General features: G+C 41.3%; 1 protein-coding gene across 5 annotated transcripts; it reads left to right on the top strand.

Moving 5' to 3' along the window:
- Positions 1-2,998: 2,998 nt before the first annotated feature.
- ZNF706 (zinc finger protein 706) lies at positions 2,999-13,677 on the top strand. 5 transcript variants are annotated; one of them, NM_001199073.1, is made up of 4 exons: positions 2,999-3,031; positions 7,460-7,596; positions 10,082-10,189; positions 10,866-11,176. In NM_001199073.1, exons 2-3 carry the CDS (start codon positions 7,462-7,464, stop codon positions 10,175-10,177), a joined length of 231 nt encoding a protein of 76 aa, NP_001186002.1. In that variant the 5' UTR covers positions 2,999-3,031; positions 7,460-7,461; the 3' UTR covers positions 10,178-10,189; positions 10,866-11,176.
- Positions 13,678-15,650: the final 1,973 nt, after the last annotated feature.

Raw genomic sequence — 15,650 nt, forward strand, 5'->3', positions numbered from 1 at the left:
AGGAAGGACTGAACAACCAGATCCTTGTCTTATGCCACCCAAATGCAATCAGCAGTTAACTCCTCCCTAAACAATTTTGTTGGCAATTTGATCTCCGGTTCCTCTACCTTTTCTAAAACCAGCTTGAACATCTGGAAGTTCACGGTTCACGTACTGCTGAAGCCTGGCTTGGAGAATTTTGAGCATTACTTTACTAGCGTGTGAGATGAGTGCAATTGTGCAGTAGTTTGAGCATTCTTTGGCATTTCCTTTCTTTGGGATTCGAATGAAAACTGACCTTTTCCAGTCCTGTGGCCACTGCTGAGTTTTCCAAATTTGCTGGCATATTGAGTGCAGCACTTTCACAGCATCATCTTTCAGGATTTGGAATAGCTCAACTGGAATTCCATCACCTCCACTAGCTTTGTTCATAGTGATGCTTTCTAAGGCCCGCTTGACTTTACATTCCAGGATGTCTGGCTCTAGGTCAGTAATCACACCATCGTGATTATCTGGGTCGTGAAGATCTTTTTTGTATAGTTCTTCTGTGTATTCTTGCCACCTCTTCTTAATATCTTCTGCTTCTGTTAGGTCCATACCATTTCTGTCCTTTATCGAGCCCATCTTTGCATGAAATGTTCCCTTGGTATCTCTAATTTTTTTGAAGAGATCTCTAGTCTTTCCCATTCTGTTGTTTTCCTCTATTTCTTTGCATTGGTCGCTGAGGAAGGCTTCTTATCTCTTCTTGCTATTCTTTGGAAGTCTGCATTCAGATGCTTATATATTTCCTTTTCTCCTTTGCTTTTTGCTTCTCTTCTTTTCACAGCTATTTGTAAGGCCTCCCCAGACAGCCATTTTGCTTTTTTGCATTTCTTTTCCATGGGGATGGTCTTGATCCCTGTCTCCTGTACAATGTCACGAACCTCATTCCATAGTGCATCAGGCACTCTATCAGATCTAGTCCCCTTAAATCTATTTCTCACTTCCACTGTATAATCATAAGGGATTTGATTTAGGTCATACCTGAATGATCTAGTGGTTTTCCCTACTTTCTTCAATTTAAGTCTGAATTTGGCAATAAGGAGCTCATGATCTGAGCCACAGGATCATGGAAAAAGCAAGAGAGTTCCAGAAAAACATCTATTTCTGCTTTATTGACTATGCCAAAGCTTTTGACTGTGTGGATCACAATAAACTGTGGAAAATTCTGAAAGAGATGGGAACACCAGACCACCTGACCTGCCTCTTGAGAAACCTGTATGCAGGTCAGGAAGCAACTGTTAGAACTGGACATGGAACAGCAGCTGCTGCTGCTGCTGCTAAGTTGCTTCAGTCGTATCCGACTCTGTGCGACCCCATAGACGGCAGCCCACCAGGCTCTGCCATCCCTGGGATTCTCCAGGCAAGAACACTGGAGTGGGTTGCCATTTCCTTCTCCAATGCATGAAAGTGAAAAGTGAAAGTGAAGTTGCTCAGTCGTGTCCGACTCCTAGCCACCCCATGGACTGCAGCCTATCAGGCTCCTCCATCCATGGGATTTTCCAGGCAAAAGTACTGGAGAGGGTTGCCATTAGGAGTATGTCAAGGCTGTATATTGTCACCCTGCTTATTTAACTTCTATGCAGAGTACATCATGAGAAACGTTGGGCTGGAAGAAGCACAAGCTGGAATCAAGATTCTCGAGAGAATATCAATAACTTCAGATATACAGATGACACCACCCTTACGGCAGAAAGTGAAGAGGAACTAAAAAGCCTCTTGATGAAAGTGAAAGAGGAGAGTGAAAAAGTTGGCTTAAAGCTCAACATTCAGAAAACGAAGATCATGGCATCCGGTCCCATCACTTCATGGTAAATAGATGGGGAAACAGTGGAAACAGTGTCAGACTTTATTTTGGGGGCTTCAAAATCACTGCTGATGGTGATCGCAGCCATGAAATTAAAAGACGCTTACTCCTTGGAAGGAAAGTTATGACCAACCTAGATAGCATATTGAAAAGCAGAGACATTACTTTGCCAACAAAGGTCCGTCTGGTCAAGGCTATGGTTTTTCCAGTGGTCATGTATGGATGTGAGAGTTGGACTGTGAAGAAAGCTGAGCGCTGAAGAATTGATGTTTTTGAACTGTGGTGTTGGAGAAGACTCTTGAGAGTCCCTTGGACTGCAAGGAGATCCAACCAATCCATTCTAAAGGAGATCAGCCCTGAGTGTTCTCTGGAAGGACTGATGCTAAAGCTGAAACTCCAGTACTTTGGCCACCTCATTTGAAGAGTTGACTCATTGGAAAAGACTCTGATGCTGGGAGGGATTGGGGGCAGGAGGAAAAGGGGACGACAGAGGATGATGAGATGGCTGGATGGCATCACCGATTCGATTGACCTGAGTTTGAGTGAACTCCGGAGAGATGGTGATGGACAGGGAGGCGTGGCGTGCTGTGATTCATGGGGTCGCAAAGAGTCAGACAGGACTGAGCGACTGAACTGAAACAATTTTGTGATTATACATATCCCAATCCAGGTAACTTGCATTGTATTTATGTTCAACTAACATTTTCCTTTGCACAGACAAATTTGGGGGAGCGGAGGTTATGGGCAAGGTGGGAAGGTCAAATACAAGAGTCTTCTTTGTTCTTTTATCTGTAGTTCTAACTAGAAACCAATGTGTGTTGGGAGCTGTGGAGGGCGAGGGGGGAAAAAAGCCAACGTCTAACATGCCTTTTCCAGATAAACCTTAATCATCGTTACAAATGCCATCGCTCTTGATTCAGATACTAGAAATTACCTGATGTGGCCTGTAAATCAAGACCCCCGCCCCCCCCCCCCCCCCCGCGCTACCCAAAATCATCTCAACCATTCCCTTCAGTGTTAACAACTCAGTATATTGTTAAGTAGTCAACCTGAAACAGTCAGGGAGGTCTAGCCGGCAGTTCTCAGTGGGACAGTCAGGCGTGAATGGTGAACTCACTAAACCCCTCAGATTGGTCAAACAACCGGGGTTTCCGTGGGAACGAGGTAAAAGGCAGCTGGTGAGAGAACAAAGGCTGCGAGTCCCAGGCAAGGGCCTCCCGGCCCGCTGGCCTCACTGGGGGCGGGGGCGGCGGTGCGCCCGGGTGGCTGGCTCCCGGGTCGGTGACCCACGCCGCCGCGGCGCTGGCGCTCCTCTCTGGGACCCCCACCACCACCAACACCACGCCTCCACCAGGCCGAGGCACAGGAGGACGCCGCCGAGACTGAAGTCTCGTGAGAAGGAAGGGGCGCGGGGGCTGAGGCCGGGCCGCCGCCAGAGTGAGCAAGCGACCTGTGAATCACACTGCAGGCCATCACCCGAAAGGACCGAGATCACGCGGCTCCCAGGGCCGGCTGAAGCCGCCTAGAAGGCAGCACGCCGGAGGGGAGGGGCGCCGGGGATAAAGCGCGACGTCCGCTGCCGTTCCGGTCTCTGAGAGGCCGCCGTCCCGGCCAGGCCCCGCCCCTCGCGCTTATGTAATAGGGGCGCGCTACCATTGGCCCGCGAGACCGGAAGAGGCGCAGGCGCGCGTGCGGGTGGGGAGGTGGGGAGGCGGGGCGGGAGGCCGGGGCAGGAAGGCGAGGGGGCGGGGGCTGCGGGGAACAGGCGGCGCTGGGGCGACTGGGAGAAGTGCGCGGCGTGCGCGAGCACGAGGTGTAGTGGCCTCCCTCAAGGCAGAGGCGGCGGGCGCGCGCGGCGGCGGCGGCGGCGGCGGCAGGCGCGAGTCGCGGGCTGTTGTGCTGCCGGCTCTCGCCTTTCCCTTCCTTGGCGGGTGGAGGAGGCCGAAGCGGTGCTGGGCGCGCTCCCCTTCCTCTCCCTCCGGCCACCTCCCCCCGCAAGCCCTCTCGTGCTGCGCGGTCTCTCCGACGCAAGACTGTCCCGGCCCGGGTGAGCGGCTGTGGGGGCGGCGCTGACGCCGCAGGACGCCCGGGAGCCGGGGTGGGGGGCCGGCCGGCTGGGTCGGCGGGGGCCGTGAGGGGGCGGGCGGGTCAGCGCGGGTCGCGAGGGGCCGCCGGCCTGCCCCGCCTCCTTGGGGGGCCGCCGAGCCTGCCCTGTCCCGGCGCGGGCCGCCGGGAAGGAGGGGAAGCTCGGGCGCCCGCCAGGCCCTGCAGGTGGCCGGCTCGCAGGCCGGCCGTGGCGGCGGCGGAGGAGCGGTAACCTTACCCGCTGGCGGCAGCAGCTGGTCGGTTTCCCTCAGCTTGAGCTCACGGTGGCCAAGGGGCCAGGTTTCGGGCAGCGGAGGCCCCCGGGAGGCGTGTCTCGCGCCGGGGTCCGTGAGGAGGGGCCGGTAGGTAGGGGTTTCGGTGGCCGAAAAAGAGGAGGAATTCTCTCCCAGGCTAGAGAGGCCGGTCTGGGAAGGAAGGTGTGTCAGGCTTAACAGCCGGGCTCAGCGAAGAGCTGGCTAAAATAGACCTAACTGCCGGCCCTTTCATCCTCTCTCCTCTCCGAAAGGGACTTAGTTCACTAAAAAAGCTAGAGTCCAGTTGTTCACTGCCCGGGCCTCTTTATTTTCAGATACTTAATGGAAAATGATCCTACTTCCTGGATCCAGTAATTTTTTCTCTTACTCGTTTGTTTTGGTTTTAGGAGGCTCTTTGGGGGCAAGGCTTATACTTGGTACCTCCTGTAAGAGCCCCTCATGTTGGAAGAACTCGTTATTCGCTTTACTTCCCTCTTTACAGCCCCCCTCGGAAGACCATACAAAATAAAGAGTTATAAGCCAGCTTTTAGGTATTTGTAAATGACTTGCCCCTCAGTTCGCTGCATTTAATCAAGGAGAAGTTATGCTTAGTTACGCTTAAGATTTTGTTCTCAGTTGGCTTGAGAGCAAGCCCTAAGTTGAGCTGTCCAAAAGCAGGTGGTTTGTTCGTTTGCATTTCTGCTTTCAGAAAGGAAATCAATGCAAGCGTGTCGCTAGAACTTAGGGGCCTGTCTTACGCATTTAGACTTAGACTGATTTCAATTTCCTTTACCTCGTGTTTTCTGTTTTAAAAATAAGAACAGCAACCACAATCTTTTCTTTATTAAAGCTGTTACGTATTTTTGTTGCTTTTGTGAGATGACAGTGAGAATGGGAAAATGTATTGTTAATGTTGTATTTTATCAGCAATGCTAAGTTGCTTCAGTCGTGTCCGACTCTGCGCGACCCCATAGACGGAAGCCCACCAGGCTCCCCCGTCCCTGGGATTCTCCAGGCAAGAACACTGGAGTGGGTTACCATTTCCTTCTCCAACGCATGAAAGTGAAAAGTGAAAGTGAAGTCGTTCAGTAGTGTCCGACTCTTAGCGACCCCATGGACTGCAGCCTACCAGGCTCCTCCGTGCATGGGATTTTCCAGGCAAGAGTACTGGAGTGGGGTGCCATTGCCTTCTCCCAGTTTATCAGCAATGGTAACTGCAAAAGTTGCTTTTTTTCAGATCACTGCATGAATATTTTAGCGGAATAGCTAATAACTTCTAGATATCAACTTCTAGAATTAGTAGCTTACCATTTTATAAGGTCCCCCCCCCCAGTGTAAAACAGTTAAGAGGTTACCTACATAATCAGTGTATTAACATACATAGCATACATCATGTGGAAGAGTTCAGATCCATGTGAAGCCTGAAGTATTCTGACTTAAGGTACTGATACTAAGGCATTGAGACACTAAGAATGTTATAAACATTGAGATGTCATCAAGATTGAATACCTGTCATTCAGATAATGCAGAAGTGTCCAAATCTGTTTCCATGGGAATAGGTTTGTAAACTTGCCATAAATATACTTTTTGAAAAAAGCATTTCGTTTGACTTGGAATTAATAAGGATTTGGTTTTTTTTAAAATAACAAAAATGGAAGTTTAGTCTTGAATGGCTAACACATCTGATTGTATATACCATTATTTGATGGGAATGGGGTTCCTGTATTAGGCTGCTGCTGCTAAGTCGCTTCCATACTGAAAAATTTTGTAATTTGTTGAAATGCTGAGCTGGCTTCCTAGAAAAGGATTGACTTTCCTTTGTATTTTGACTTTTAGGTTCGATGTTTAATGCTAGTGGGAACTTGTCCTATGGATGTGCCTTTTTTTGTTGTTGTTCCCCTTTTTCTTTTTGGGAGAAACTGCGGTGTTTCAGTGACTGTTTTGACCTCTTATCTAGTTAAGGTTCCAGTCAGAACAAGCTAACACTCTTTCCTGGTGAAGTTAATAAATGTATTTTGTGTTCATGTACTGAAATGACTTAAAAATGTAAAATTTAATTGCAGCGCTAGTCAAAACTATCCATAGGGATTCTACTTAAATCCTATTTTAAAGTATTTAAAAACCAGCTCCAACTCATTATAGACCTTTTATGAATAGGTTTAACTTGTTGTCTTAAAGAAGTCTTTATTGAAAAAATAAAAATGTTCCCCCTAATTTTTAACCCATGTCAATTTCATATTGCCAGTAGTAACAAGGGGTAGCTTTCATTTTTGTAAAAGTACCCTTAATGTTGATGGATATGAATTTGAACAAGCTCTGGGAGATGGTGAAGGACAGGGAAGCCTGACGTGCTGCAGTCAGTGGGGTCGCAGAGTCGGACATGACCGAGCAACTGAACAACAACAAACCCGTTAATCTTACTTAATAATTTGTCCAGCAGTCATATGAAGACCAATTTTTTTTTTTAAAGAATAGCACAGTAATTTTATGAAACCTAAGTATTCAAGAGTATGGTTCCCACTGCTCCTGTGAATTTCTTTAGAGGCACTGGATGACAGCTTTTATTTCTCTTAAAGTTGTAAGAATCTCAGGTCAAAGGGGAAAGTACTTTTGCAAAATGATCAAGTGATTGAGGAAGGGGCTAAACTGTCTTAGGTAAACTTCTGAAGATTACATACAGGAAAGTGTATAGTTAAGTGAATTTTTACAAGTGAACACACTTGTATAACCATTACGTGGATCAAGACACAGAACATTATCGGCACCCCAAAAATCTCCTTCATGTCCTTTGTTCCCATTGTTACTTCCTGGATTAGTTTTGACTGTTTTAAACTTTATGCAACACAGATTCTTTGTATCTGGCTTCTTTTCCTTTAACACTGAGATATAACCATGTTGTTGCTTGTAATAATAGTTCCTTCCCTTTGAGTGTTGCATAGTAGTCCATTGTAGAAGTCTGCCACACATTATGTATCTGCTTTACTATTCATAAGCATTTGGATTCTTTCCAGTTTTGGAAACAGATGCAGTGAGCATTCTTGAACTGTACCTTTTGCTGTACAAAAATGTATTTGCATTTCTGTTGAATATATACCAAGAATGGAATTGTGAGATTATAGCATAGGTGACTAGTTTTCTACAGTGGTTATATCAGTTTATCCTCTAGTAGCCTTGTATGCGAGAATTTGAAAATCCATACATTTTGATTGACTAGTATTTCTGTAAAACAGCTGTCCAGTTCTTGGGGTGTTACCATACTAAGATTTCACTCTGATGTCTCAACTTCTGTTTTCAGATATGGCTCGTGGACAGCAGAAGATTCAGTCTCAGCAGAAAAATGCCAAAAAGCAAGCTGGACAAAAGAAGAAACAAGGACATGACCAGAAGGCTGCTGCCAAAGCTGCCTTAATATATACCTGCACTGTCTGTAGGGTAAGGGGAATTGAAAGACATAGCTTCCTACAGCCATACCACTCTGAACGTGCCCAGTCTTATCTGAAAGACATAGCTCTCTCATGGACAGTTCTTTCATTAGGGATTGGTTTGTATAGGTTAAAATTTTGCAAACATAGCAAGATAAATGCTTTCCTTGAAATAGGAGATTTGAGAGGTGATTGTGTTAAGAACCCATCTTCATTCCTCTATTCAATGATTATATATATGTATGTGTGTGTGTGTGTGTTGTCTGTGCCTTGAGACACATAAGAATCTTAGTTCCCTGACTAGGTTTTGAATCTATGTTCCCTGTAGTAGAAGCACAGAGTCCTCTATAACCACTGAACCGCCCTAAAACTCCCAACAATTATATTTTTGGAATAGCTCCTCTGGCCAGACACAGTTCTCTTAGTGTTATTGAGAAGGAATGAACAAAGCAAAAACCCTTTCCTCGTGGAGAAAAAAGATATCTTCTTAAGGGCAAATAATACACTTTGAACTTCGTAAGAAAAGTCAGATTTACATTCTTAATTTAGAGCTATGTAAGACACCCCTGGTTATATACTTGGCTTTTTTTTTTTCCTTTGCTAAATTTGTTGTTATGTCTACAAAGTAGAGTATATTCACGTTGAGGGCTTTTACTAGCATTAATGTGCTATATTAGATTGAAGAATAATCATAACAGCTGCTATTGAGTGCTTACGAGGTGCCAGACACTGAGCCACATGTTTTACATGTATGTGCCCATTAGTCACACAACTCCTCTATGGCATAAAGTGCTCTCATTCTTATTTTACAGAAGAGTAAATTGAGTCATGGGAAGTTAAATAACTTGTGCTGGGTCACCCAGCTAGTATGTTGGCGAGCTGGGATCTGAACCCTGGCGGTCCACCTCCGGAGCCCACCTTCTGGACCACTATACCACACTGCCTCGAAGAAGTTGCCAGGGTCTTTTTTTTTTTTTTTTGCCTGTTTAAACTCACTACTTTTTTTTCTTCTTAGTATTTTTATTTTTGGCTGCACGGGGTCTTTGCTGCTACTAGTGGACTTTCTCTAGTTGCGGTGACGGGGCTACTCTGCAGGCCTCTCATCGTGGTGGCTTTTCTTGTTGGGGAGCACGGGTTCTGGGGCACAGAGACTTCAGTAGTCGCAGCACTCAGGCTTAGGAGTCGTGGGTTGCAGGCCCTTGTGTGTGCATGTTCAGTATGTGAGATTCATGGGCTCTAGAGCTTGGGCTTAGTTGCTCCACGGCATGTGGAATCTTCCCAGACCAGGAATTAAACCTGTGTCCCCTGTATTGGTAGGTGGATTCTTATACCCTCTCCCACCAGGGAAGTTCCCTAAGGTCACCACCCTTGAAGTTAGTAAGTAAAAGTGCCAAAGGAAAAGTGCATGGTGAGGTTGTTCCAGTTACAACAGACTTTTTTTTCTGTATGTCTGGGTAGAATTGGTAGTATGGATGGGAAGTGGCTCAGATGCTCAGTTGTATCTGACTCAATGGACTGTAGCCTGCTAGGCCTCTGTGTCCGTGGGATTCTACAGGCAAGAATACTGGAGAGGGGGTGCCATTTCCTCCACCAGGGGATTTTCTCAACCCGGGGATCAAACCCATGTCTCCTACATCTCCTGCGTTGGCAGGCAGATTCTTTACCACTGCACTACTGGGAAGCCCATGGCTGGGAAGGGATATTGAGAAGACTTGATTGATTCCTGGACTAAAGTTAATCTTTTATTGAAGTCATTACCGATGAAAGAATTCCTAACTCCTTAAAAGTTCTCATTAAGAGAAGAAATCTGTTACATTAAATAACTTGTTTTTATTGAGCTTTGATATACACAAAATAATGAGATTGAGCGGGCTTCAGATTCTGTTTGGAAAGAGACAAGGTAAAAGTAAATTTCACTAAATTACTAACGAAAAAATACTTTGACCTAAAAATACTAAAGTATCTCATATAGAACTCACAACAACAAAAAATGTTTATTTAATGTTTTATCTAATGTGCTTAAAGAATAAATAATTGAATGTCCTTGCCTAGTTAAGTCAGTAGTATAGTGTAGTATTTGAGATCTGAAGTACCTAGTACTAAGTTAAACACAGGTACTGGACAAATTAAACTGTAGGTTTTAGTTTCCTTAGCACATAAAATGCAGATAGTAAAAACTGATTAAAGATTACTGGAAGATTCTGTGAAAAGTTTGGTAACAGTGCTTAACATGTCCAGTAAATGTTATCTATTATTGTTTGTTGTTAATCAGGTAATATTCTCTGTGACTTATCCCTTTTTTATATGTGAAATGTGGGATATGCTACGAATTTCTTTGCTACAAAGTCCTTTTCATGTGTCAGCCAGTAAGTTAAAGGAATTTAAAAGTGTTTTGCAGTAGTTGTTGATCATGAGCAGGCTTAGGATTTTAAAAGCACACTTTTGTTTCATGAATCAGGTCTAACTCTTCTTTTTTGCCCAATTTTAAAAATTAGACACAAATGCCAGACCCTAAGACCTTCAAGCAGCACTTTGAGAGCAAGCATCCTAAGACTCCACTTCCTCCAGAATTAGCTGATGTTCAGGCATAAAGTTGTTTACAGGTAATTGATATTTTCTTTTGTTAATGTCAGGTTGTATACAAGAGCAGAATTATTTTTTGTAATTGTAAAATTGATTTCTGTCTTCTAGCTGAGACTTCAATACTGCCCTCTTTTAAGTTAACATTTAACTTTGCAATTGTTAGAAGTCCATTTCCCCAGACCATATCCTTTCAATGCCTTTGAAACATCTAAGTTTTTACCACTGTAGCCAAAAATGGGATGAGGTGATGCTGGCCAACTCTGGTCCAAGAATGGAAGAGTTTTCAGCTTAAAGAAAATAACCATTATAAAAGTATTTGAGGATCTTGCTCCCAGAAATGATGCAGACCATAGTCTGTGAGTGCTTTTTTGTTGGTATTTGACTTAGAGTGCTTAGCAGAGTACATTAAAATATAAGGTAGGATGTAGGCATTCACTATAAATGGGACAGTCACTTGAAAATAATCAGTTTGTACTTTCTGTGTGGTTGGATTTTTTTCCTAAATGGTGATGGTATATGTATGAGAATTATTTCTTTTTATATTCATCAAAGATCTGTTTATAAAACTTAGTTGAAAAAACTATCAGGCTAACTTCATAGCTTAGGCATGTTTTGCTTTTTTTTAAAGACACTTGAAATACATATAAATCATATTTATGTAATGCTTACATTCGCTGAACATCTTTTGTTTTGTAGGTGAATACGTGATGACTTTGATTCTTCTACTGTCTCAGACCTTAGGTAACAAACCTGCAGCTGCTTTTCTAACAAACTGTTGATCAGCAAAAATAAAGGGGCTACAGAAACACTCATTTTTATGCTGTTCCCTTTTGGGCTTCATGCAAAGACAATTCTGTGTAAATGTACAGTTGACTCTGATTTGGAAATCTGAAAATCAGTCCATCCTTGTTATAAAAAATTTTTTTACAATTGTAATTATATTGATGTTCATATTGTGTAAAATAACTCATTTAATAAAGTAGTACTTTGATTTTACAACATCACAGGATAAATGGTTTTAGAAATTCTGTTCTTTCTACATTATTTGCCTTATAAAAATCTAATGAATTCATCAGCTAAAATTGCAAGCGCAGGTCTTAGGTCCTTTTCTCAGTTCAGGGGCAAGTTCATAGGTAAACCAGATCAGACTCATTCACTAATTTGTGCACAGGATTTTATTGGCACTTGCCGACCTAGGTGAAGAATGACTTACCTGCTGCCTTAGTATATTGCAATCGTGTCATTTTTCCCTCTTCCTGTGATTGAGGTTGGACTATTTCAGCTTGCTATGTGACCTGGCTATACCTGCCAGCCAGGTACAGCCTGTAGATAACTGATATATTCTTCAGATTGGTTGGATTGTCACTGAGCCCTTCTGAAAAATTATGTTCTAAAGTATATGCCACAATGAAATAAGCAGCCTGTTGTGTAATGTAAAATATGATGGAACATATGTGAACTGGTAAAGCACTATCTTTTATAAATTATACTTGATTCTTTGAAAATTGTTTAAGTTCTTTGATTTGAAATTGAAGTTCGTAATTTTGGAAGGGGTTTTTGGAAGTTAATAACAATTTGGCCAATTTATGAATGGATTTTGCAGTAACGGAAGGATTGGAATGACTTGTGGCTGAGTTAATTCCCAGAACCGTCTCCTTTCTTTCCTTTTTAAGTTAATAGTTGATTTTAGGAGTTTACTTTGTGCTGGTTCCTAAAATCAAAGACTGTGTATAGTATGACTTCCATGTGAACTAGAAAAGTATTAAAATAGGCCAATATCCACATTTTTTTTTGACTCTTAAGGATGGGGAAGTGGGTTGGTTCCGATAAATGCGGTAATTCCTACTCAATTAAAAAAGACTAATTTTAGATTTCTTCTAATTTGCTTTTGCCAACTGTTAATACTAAGTGAAACCGCTGTAACTCAGTTTAAATTTTAAAGTTGATTTAATAGGAAGAACATGCAAATATTTACTGGTATTGCTTAGAGCCGCAAATCTGATCCTGTGGATTGATTACAAAATGCATTCCCTCTTTCTGCTGTAACTCATCACTGCATTTGTTTTATAGCTGTGCATTTTCTGCCCACCTTGTTTGTCTTCATTGTAAGTTTAAAATAAGATACTTCCAAGGAAAAGCTTCAGTGGTGATAGTTTCTTAGCAACTCCTATTATACTCTTACTTTAAAATAGTCATTTTTTCCATGTACTTAATTTCCTCAGTTTCAGATTTATTATCTGTTAATTCCAAATATGTTGGTTACCAGAACATTAGAAATTGCCTAATTGCTTACAGTGGATATTACAGAAGTTACGGTTAAATTACAATTTAAAAGTTTTTAAAAGTGCTTTGAGCATATATATGTTATGTTAGTAACAGATCATTTAAAGACCTTTTACAAGTTTCGGGTTTGTTTTTTTTTATTTGCTTTATTGACTGTAATTCAGAATAAAAGCGTTATGTTCTTGTGTTTAACCCTTTTTTATAAGCAGCTGAAGACACCATATTTAACTAGATCTCAGTGATAGGGAAATGGCTCCATTGATGTTGATAAGACATTCTTATACTTCATGTGAGGATTATTAGTGCAGTCCCCTTTTTTTGTGTTTGGCTTAAATCTACTAGAAGGGGGGAGATTTTTAACATCTTCATTATTTAATTTGAAGATTCTTTAATAGATGACAGCTTAGTTCATTATAAAACTGTTATGGTGTCTTCGAAGACTTGATAAAATACACAGAATTGCTCCTGTTGTATTCTATATTACCGTTAGTTGGCAAAAGGAATGGGGTTAAGATTAAACTTGTTTCCATTCTCTTTCTTATGGATCTACATCCCCATGTTTAACTGACACATTGGGGGCTCAGTTGTGTGCTGTAATGTCTTATTAAAGAAGATATTAAAGAAAACTAAACTAGTCTAATTTCTTCTACATTTTAGGAGGTTTTTACATTGCCTCTTCCCAGTTTAAAAATTTTTTTTTTTTCAATTCACAATTGCCTCTTGAGTGTAGAATTGGTAGTTCTAAGGGTGACAGGAGATTTCTTTCATTTTTAGTGTTTTCCCTTTATCTGTTTGGGATCTATAGGATACTTAAGAAGAAAAGGGAAAAGCCTTGCTTAGAACCTTGCTATATTGAATTAGTGGAGGAAATAATCGACTGTTAATCTAAAAATAATACTAAAAAAATCCTTAGATCAGTTAATTAAATTGGATAAGTCCTTAAAGATATAGATTTAACACTTTTTATTTTATATTAAGCTACTGTATAGCTGATTAATCACATCATAATTAAAACCTGAGATGTATGTATCATGAATAAGGTAGACTTTACCAGCATTACTATTTTGCCCCTCCAAAACCTTTGTCTTTCATTTTTTAAGTATGTGGATTGTACTGTACCTGTTTTAAAATGTGGTTAATATAGAGGCCTTTTTCTATAATACAGTGACCCACCCACCACAGTCCAAACTATAACTGAAATATATTTAAACCTCTGTTTCTACATTAACTCATTTGTGCTAGAATTTTCATTTTGGGGCAGTTTTTGGTATGGTTTAGTTTTGGTCAGAGAATATGCTTTGTAGAGTGTTTCACAATGAGGATCGACACTAGGGGGTTGTATTTACTGTGACTTTACATTCTGAGATCTTTCCAGCTAGCTTAATTTTATCTGTTAAAGTTTCAGAAAACTCTCTACTCCCAGTGTAAAGATTTAATAAAACATCTATCTGTTTGGCTGAGAAAATAGATGTTTTATTAATGAAAGTACAACTTGTCTTTATTAATTGTGGATTACCATATAAAACTGAAAATTAAATGTCTTCTATTTTAATGTTCTTTGGCTATGCTGTTTACTAAGTTACCATCTTTTGGGAGTTTTTTAACCATTGTTTAGCTCCAATTTTTTGTATATAATACAGCTCCAAATTTAAAATCTACTCATAGACAGACGTCAGTCATTTATTTAGATCCATAAGGGTATGTCTATATTGTGAAGTAATTCTGTTAAAATCATATTCCTTTCTAGTCATTTTTTAATTTATACAGTATCATTGTTTCTTACATGATGTTAATAATAACAACTTAGGGTTTGGTAGACAGAAGTATTTCACTTTATCACCACTTGTGTTGTAAAATTCAGAATGGGACCTGCATTTTGGATTCTAATTTATTAAAATTTTAATTAGGAAATAGACCATCATAATATTTCCTCTAACAATGTTAAATGTTTCTCAAAATGAGATCTATAGCTAAGGTGACCATCTCTGGTTTGCCAAAGACACCATTTTGGCTTAAATTTTGATTTCATATTAATTGATATTTAATATCAAAGTAATATGGTATGTAATCTACTTCAAAATCTCAATATTGCCTCCTTCACTCATACCAGTTTCTAAGGTCACTGGCCACGCCCCCACAGCTTGTGGCATCTTGGTTACCTTGACCAGGCATTGAACCTGGGCCCCCAGCAGTGAAAGCCCTGAGTCCTAACCACTGGACCACCAGGGAATTCCCTGAAGTGCTTTTTGTAAATGTTAAGTTTATTTTATTTTTTAAATGACTATGGTACCCAGAAATTCTTAAATGGGAATGTGGAATACTGGCAAGGTTTATCTTTCAAAGGCCTTCAATCTGTTTTATTTAATTATTTTAATATAGCCTAGTGAGACTTAAATATCTGGTAAAATTAACTAGCTTTTAAAACTCCGAAATGCCTTTATTCACAGACATTCATATAAACTTTATATAGTTTGTACCGTATTATTCAGACTTTTGATTCCTGCTCATCCTTTTATCCAGAGGACTTAGGAGAAGCGGTCAGATGGGCTAAGAGGCCCTGCCTGTTAGGACAGAGCACTTGCACTGAGGAAGGAAGGGGAGTCTGGAGCATTGACTGCAGTCAGACGCCCTCTGGGCTAACCATATTGAACTCTTAATTTGGGGATACTTGAGAATTTGTAAAGGTAGTACTGGAAAGTTCTTCTGTCCCTACACCCAATTTCACTTTACCCTAATATTATAATCTTACATTATTCTCTCTGTTAGAACGAAGAAACCATCACTGGTATGTTGTCAGCTGCAGTTTATCTGTAATACCCTTTTTGTGTTCCAAGATCCAGTCCAGAATACCACACTATATTTAGTTACTTCGTCTTTTTTGGTCTCTTGTGGCCTGTGATTGTTTCTCAGTCTTTGCTGGATTCTTTATGAACTTAACAGTTTTGAGGTGCATGCAGGTATATTATAGAATGTCTCTCAGGTTGAATTCGTCTTTTTTCTCATGGTTACGTTGGGGTAACAGGTGTTTGGGAAGAAAACCACAAAGGTGAAGTGCCCTTCATCTATCATCTTGGAGATGAATGATCCCCATGTGACATCACTGGTGATGTTAACCTCTGTCCCTTGGTTAAAGTGCTGTGTGTCAGGTTTCTCCACTGGAAAATCACTATTTTTTTCTTTCCATATGCTCTCTTTTTA

Source organism: Bos taurus, chromosome 14 (genome assembly GCF_002263795.3).
Source record: "Bos taurus isolate L1 Dominette 01449 registration number 42190680 breed Hereford chromosome 14, ARS-UCD2.0, whole genome shotgun sequence".
NCBI lineage: Eukaryota > Metazoa > Chordata > Mammalia > Artiodactyla > Bovidae > Bos > Bos taurus.